Below are 6966 nucleotides of genomic sequence, written 5' to 3' on the forward strand. Positions count from 1 at the left end.
AGAGTTCCACCTGCAACCCAACCCCAAAGAGGGCCGCGCTCCGTGGGATTGGATGGGTCACCTTATCCCCCACTTTGTGTCTCATTACCCAGCAGTTGTAATGCTCACACCAGTGTAACGTGTCCATGGTGGCGGGCGGGGCGAGTTGGGCCGGCCTGAAATTTAAATTAACCTCAGTGACATTTCTGTGTGCAGGGGAACAGCGGTGTTACATTACCCCGCACTCCCGCCATGCACACACACCTGTCGGACATACAGGTGAACAAAAGAGCGTGCACACTCGCGGACATGAGGTGCACGGAATCCGGAGCAGCGCTTGTCTGTTACTAGTTTAATGCTGGTCTCGCGTGGTGGTGGGCCTCTCTTATCGGCGGCTTTCTGGTCCGTAACCGGAGGAATGATCGAGGAAGGAGCTCCGTCTGCGTGTGGCAGGAAATGTCAGGGAGAGAGAGAGAGGCTTAGCATCTATTTTTCAGTGGTGTTGAAGCTCCTGCTCGCCATGGGAGGCTGTACCTGTGCTTCCTTAAGATTAACTCTGACGAGATCAATATCCACCATGAGAGATACATGTTTGCTTTCTCACAGTTTTATAGTTGGATGTTTCTCAGAAGGTGCTAGTGGGGCCTCTGTTTGAAGCTACAGTCCCAATCTACACACTTGTTTGTTTAAAATAGAAAAAACAATCAGAGCCAACATCCGATCTGTGGCCGAGATGTAAATTCATATCACTTACATCTTCATGAAATCCCAGCTGCTGGGGGATCTCAAGCCTATATTAACCTTTCTCTGGGTTTTGAGGTAGTTGTTGCTGCGTCTCTTTGACAACGTGCGTTTTGAGACGAACTAAATGGATAAGATATTTTTCCCATTTTGGCTGCTTGCACAGATAAGATGTATAAACTACTTCCGCAGCAGGAAATCGAGGACCGTCTGATCATTCTGCACCCCACTATCTACTGTAGCTGAAGAAGCGTTCATCAGAATCCCACAAAATCCTGTGATTGGTGTGAAACAGGTTTGAAACGTAGAATAAAACTTATGCTAAGCTAAGCAATCAGCCTGCAGCTACATGTTACCCGCGCACTCCCCAGAGTGGTATTGATCATTCCATGTAACGCGAAGCATTCCAAACGGTCCAGCTACAGGAGCAAAGAGCGAGAGCCGTCTGTGGGACGGAGGATAATAGGCGATGGAACTGACTGTGAGTTCTCGTGACCCTCACAAAGCTGCTCGAGGGCGTTTGGAAGGCGCTTTTAACCAGCGTGGGTCGGCCAGGCAGCCGAGAGGAGGGCATGTGATCCCCCGTGGCGTTCTCCCTTAACATCTCCTCAAGAACTGGGACACCCAAGAAGATGGGTGCATTCCCAGACTTTGTGCTCGAGTGTTTTCGCGGCCATCATGAATCATGCATCGGCCCTGCTGTGCTCTGGAGGCATGTGTGTGTCAGACACGGGGAAACCCTCGTTGACAAATCATTCCCCACATCTCAAACAGCGGATTTCATTATTCAAGACCGCGCCGGGTTATCCTAACCTCGTTCTGTGGAACAGACCAGAGCGTATCTCAGAGCACAGTCTGATGTGAATTCAATTACGCCTCCACTTAACTACGTTTCCCTTTTTGTGGTCTCGCTTTCGCATCGACGATTCCTTTAGAAGAGACACAAAAAGATCTTCCTCTTTTCCCCGGCGGTTGCAATAGGAGATCTGCATCCCCGGCTGCTCTTATAAATGGAAAAGCACATCGTGGGCACATAAATGTTATTCGGAAAACCCATGGCAGCGACCGCATCAGTCAATATGGCTTCCAGAGGTTCCCTGGATGCATGAGCAATAATGAACAAACCTCACAAAGGCAGAGGCTGGGTAAAGGATTCCTCTGTGCTCCCTTAACTACTGCTGAGTGCAGGGGAATGTTTGTCACCGAAGGGCTTTTATACTCAGAATATGAAAGATGGGTCCCAGTTTCAATTAAGTTTCAATCAAGTTTCTCATCTCCGCATCTATTTGTGCTTTATGAAAGGTGAACTGCAGTTACCTCTAATTCTCTGCTTCCCATATCCACATTTTCTGACTATTACATGATAATTCTGGAGCTGCACATGCATGCTGCTGTTTCTGTATAGATATTGTGCCCCCCCCCCCCTCTGGCTATTGCGAGTGTGCTCGCAGCGGTTTGCTGTCAAACCATCTTCAGAGGCCACTTTGAAGTCTGCGCTTTTCATCCGTATTGAGCTACAATTAAAAACAGTCCGTTACCAGCACAGTTTGTCAGTAAGAGAAACCACGAAACATCAATTTGATTGGAAAACATCAGTTTACTTAGAATATATTAGTGAATACGATAAGGGTTTTAATGGAAACAGTTGTACATGGAGATCGTCACTCTAGTGTCGCCCGTTCCTATCGTCCATACTCTTGTTTGACGCCGTGTCCGTGATTGTCCGCGTGAGCCATATGAATCTCCCGTAGACGCACGCACCACTGAACAGATCCCATTTGTATCCCAAAACATGCTGCTGCTTTCACTCCCTCAGCGCACAGACCAGACCATCAACCGAGCCAACAAAACCTCCTAATGGGTCGCTGAAACGTCAATTATTCATCGGTTGCATCGGCCCGGTTTTCTAGTGCAGATGCACGTGTCCTATGGCCCACCTTGGCAACAATAGAGCGAAACCGTCTGAGAGAGATGATGACCGTAGTTGTGGGTTGTGGCTCCATCCTATTTGGCGCAGGCTTGACGGTCCTGACGGTCCCACGTACACCGCCGTCCGCCCTACACCACCGTACTAATGGTGGAGGACTCCTCTGACTTGCCCTGTATGCCGGGTAACGACTTGAGATACTCCAGGTGTCTGCGGGCGTCCTCTGTATTAGCCCTGACGTAGTAGACCAGGTAGGAGATGACCATGCTGAACCAGCCGAACATGACGACCAGCATGGCCACATCTGTAGTCCTCTTCATCACCACACACAGGTCTATGTCCGGTGCCAACAGGAAGGCGAGTCCCTGAACTCCTATTTGCTCCGGTTCCGAAGTCTGGCACACGATGCCCGTCAGCGACGCCGGCTCCAGGTCCACGCGGGGCATGGCCATCTGCAAGTTGCAGTCACAATGCCACGGGTTGTTCGTGAGGTTGGCGCGAGCCCGCAGGCCCTCGAAGGCCTCAGGGTCAAAGTTGACTAACTTGTTAGAAGAGATGTCTAGGAACTGTAGCGTGGAGCCCAGGCCCCTGAACGCCCCTGGCTCCAACCGGCTTATTTCGTTGTGCGATAGATCCAGTTCGACCAGGTAGGGCAAATCTGCGAAAGCATTCGCTGGGACCGCGGTGAAGAGGTTGAAGTCCAGGTACACGTGTCGCGTGTCGTTGGGAATATCCTGGGGGATCTCCGTAAGCTGCAGATTGCTGCAGCGCACCGTCTTCCCGCCGCTGCCGCTCTCAGAGCAGTAGCAGCCGTCGGAGCAGCCGGTAGCAGCATCGTGGAAGCAAAAGGTCACGAGCACCAGGCTGTGCAGCAGCAAACACATGACCACCAGGTGGCGCAGTAACCAGTCTGAAAGAAGGGGCATTGTGGGATACGTGCATGCTCGAGGAAGGACCACCTGGATGCGGGGGGGCCGGGCGAAGTCCTCATCAACCTCCCCAGTACCTTTTGAGTCTACGACACGAAAAAAAACAACAGAACGTCACATTAACAAGGGAAGGAAGAGCAACCAAAGAGTGCAGATTGCGTTGGGATCATTAGCAATGTTTCTGAGAGTCCGTAACGTCATCTAATCCAGGAAGCAGCGGTTAGTCTGCAGCAGCTCGACAAACAACTGCATCTCTGCAGTATTTCCAGAAAAGTCAGAGGGTGAAAGAATGCCTTTACACCAACTAATTAAACAAGCCAGAAAACTCCTTCTTATGTCACTGTGGCTCGTTTATAATTGACACCCTTGCTAAGCAGGGCTATTTCAGTACACAGATACGGGCATTAACATAGTGATGTGACACCATGTGAAACAAAACGTTCCAAACAAAACGTGAGACCAATCGTAAAATCTAAGCATCATCAGTTATTTCTAAAACCACAGCTGCCTTTCTGATGCCATCGTTTCATTAAAAGTGGCCATTGAACATGTCTTAGCTTGGTGTTGATCAATCTATGCAGTCGCTAAGGTCAGTTGCTTTGGAAGTGCAAGTAACACAGCTAAATGTGTCCTATGAATTACACTTTGTATTTTGCGTGTAAGCCTTTAAAAATAGCAGGTCCACCCGTCCCAACGCACTTCATTAATAGCTGAACAGGGCCACCTCCTCTCCTGTTACTAATCCTCTCAGGGAAAAACTCCTTAAGCCAGTGTTGCACCAGCGTCGGCCACCCAATCCTTTTGTTGTGGTAAATGCTAACGCAATAAATGGCACGAATGTGACGGTCCGTCCTCTTCCAGACAAAAAAAGAACCACCAGACCTCAAGATTTCTTTAAAATGGCCGGAGAGCAAGATCCACTTACCAAGATTAAAAAAATGAAATCGATCTCTAAGTACCTCAAAGTATCACATGGCGCTGGGGGGTAGAAGACAGAGTGTATAGCGGCAATGGTGGTGTGTATGTGTGCGTTAAAGGGGACAGATGTCTTGTCCACGCAGATAATAACACTCATTGTGTTACGCCGCTTTCCGAAGATGCGTGCCGACAATGAAGGGGGAGATGGATGCAGAGCAAAGGGCGAACGAAGCCTCCGCCGTGAGGAAGCTGCGACTGGTCGGGACGTGCGTCTCCACTGAGCTCCCAGAGGACGTCTCTCTGCACTTAGGGTCTGCAGGGCGCCCGACAAATGCAGTTCAACACCCAAGGAAACAAATCCCTCGCCCTAAACCAAGAGAGAGATGTTATGCTCCTGCGAAGGCTGCACTCTTCCCGTCACACAGTGAGGCAGCCTGGTATTTGGCTGAGAGATAATGGGGGAGCTGGTGACGGAGGAGGACGAGATGAGCATCAGGGCACAGAGGGAAAATGGGGACGCCGCCACTGGGTTGTGACAGAAAGCCTTATATATCGAAGTAGAGGGGGGGCGGGGGGTAACATTACCATAACAAGAGAACAGTGACACTAATGAGATATCGGGGGAAAGGATCACGTTTGTCAGTAGCAGGGAGAGCTGATGAGGACATCTGGCACTGAAAGAATAAAGAGACACAGATGATACAAACAGGAGAGCGGCTGTTAACTAAATAAGTGACAGGTTTAAAAAAGATTTTCAATCCCAGAGACCAAAATGTGTAATTTTACTTTAGCCCTATACAATAAATATAACTCATCTTGCAAGTGGCCTTTAAATCTGGGCGAGGTCTCAATCAGTGTCCCCGAAGTCGTGTCTTCTGTGATAAATAACCGTCCTGCTTTTAATTTCCACAGTAAATAGAGTGCTCACGAAGGTCACTCTCTCACGTCGTAAATTCACTTCTGTTCTCTCCACATAACTATTTCAGGACCTGGCAGTTCCCCAAAAGCAAAAAGGCGATAAAATGCAACAGAAATGTATTATAAGACATGATATCTAAATGCACTTTGCGGTGGAAGAATCGCATCTCTCACAGATATGAACGTCGCGTGAATATCAAATCAAGTGTTTTCTAGACACGGATGTGTGTGGATGACTGAGAGGGAAACATAAAGCATCCCTGACATATTTACTAACGCAGGCTTTTAATGCAACTGCTATATTACCCCCCCCCCCTCTATGCCAATCTTTTTTGTTTACCAGAAGACCCCATTACACCCCACAGATCTTCCTGATATCAATAACAACACCGTTGGGGGGGATCCTTAAATAATGCAATTACATTACATACAATGTACTGGATTGCACAATAAAAAACAGTTTATAAATCTATTCAAGATAAATATCAGAAACTTGATTAAAACAACAGTCATGATGCAATTACTTCACGTCATTATAATCTAAACACAATCTGGGGACATTTAGGTTACAACATCACAGCGCAACAGCGGTATCAGTTCCTGCTCTAATTCTAATTCTAATTCTAAGCGACACGCATTTGGTGAAGAACGAACCCAAAGCCCGCGATGTGGAGGCGATGCCTCGCGGGAATCGATTCCCTTTTCAAGTTTGTCTTTCACCCTGTTTCCCGTCCGCGCATCCGTCGCTCGTTTCCACGCGATCACCCCGCGCGTTACAACTCCAACGCGGCTGCATAAAGGCGCGCTGACCCCCTCCCCCCCTCCCCAAAACGCCAGAGCTCACTCACGTCCCGTTCGCTGCCCTCCTCATGACGCGCGCCTCCGGAGGTGGAACGCTCCCGCGGATCGGATCGCGATTTCCGTCTCCCGCCTCCATTCGGGTCCTTAGACTTGTGCCGGAGAGCCAGGACGCGCCGGTGGGGATGCGCCCTCAGCGCGGCGCTCCTCGCGGTGCGGCATCTAGTTTCCACGCAACCGAAAGAAGAAGAAAAACAACATAAGTGCGGGGGGGGGGGCACGTGAGGGACGTCTGATCCCGGATGTGACCGTCGGAGAGGAGAAGTTGAACAAGAAGACGCACGGAGAGCTTCGCGGCTGGATGTGAGCGGTGGAGGATGCGTCAACGCAGACGCGCGTTAGAGACGCCGGTCCCCCTCATATACGTGCGAGTGAAGTACATCTGCACGCATCTGGTGCCAGCAGACTGCCAGCCCCCCCCCCCCTCCCCCCCTCACACGCACGCATGTCATACTCCAGTTCAGTTCACGCTTGATTGTGAATCTTGTTGTTTCGAGCACGCAGCCCGCGGGGCCCTTTTCCTGCCTGCTGCCAGCCGATAAGGAAGCGCAATCAAATCCAAAAGCAGGAAAACAGACGTTGGTGGGGACCGGAGTCGGCCAAGCAGTCGGTCACAGGGTATTAACGGAATTAAAATCAGTGAGGTGGGACGCTCCTCGAACCCCCTCCCTGGTGGAATGATCGGCTGTGAAGGGT

The 6966-nt window shown here is 50.0% G+C and overlaps 1 protein-coding gene across 2 annotated transcripts; it reads right to left on the bottom strand.

Annotated features, from left to right (window-relative positions):
* Window positions 1-2297: 2297 nt before the first annotated feature.
* On the bottom strand, window positions 2298-6664 carry lrrc3ca (leucine rich repeat containing 3Ca). 2 transcript variants are annotated; one of them, XM_040177388.2, is made up of 2 exons: window positions 6261-6664; window positions 2298-3662 (listed from the first exon to the last, which is right to left on the bottom strand). In XM_040177388.2, the coding sequence occupies exon 2, from the start codon at window positions 3571-3573 to the stop codon at window positions 2779-2781; it is 795 nt and encodes a 264-aa protein (XP_040033322.1). In that variant the 5' UTR covers window positions 3574-3662; window positions 6261-6664; the 3' UTR covers window positions 2298-2778. The 2 variants fall into 2 exon arrangements, with proteins under 2 accessions (XP_040033322.1, XP_040033323.1); XM_040177389.2 differs by lacking the exon at window positions 6261-6664 and adding an exon at window positions 6067-6204.
* Between the last annotated feature and the right edge of the window lie 302 nt (window positions 6665-6966).

The sequence above is a fragment of the Gasterosteus aculeatus genome, chromosome 5 (genome assembly GCF_964276395.1).
Source record: "Gasterosteus aculeatus chromosome 5, fGasAcu3.hap1.1, whole genome shotgun sequence".
In the NCBI taxonomy this organism is placed as follows: domain Eukaryota; kingdom Metazoa; phylum Chordata; class Actinopteri; order Perciformes; family Gasterosteidae; genus Gasterosteus; species Gasterosteus aculeatus.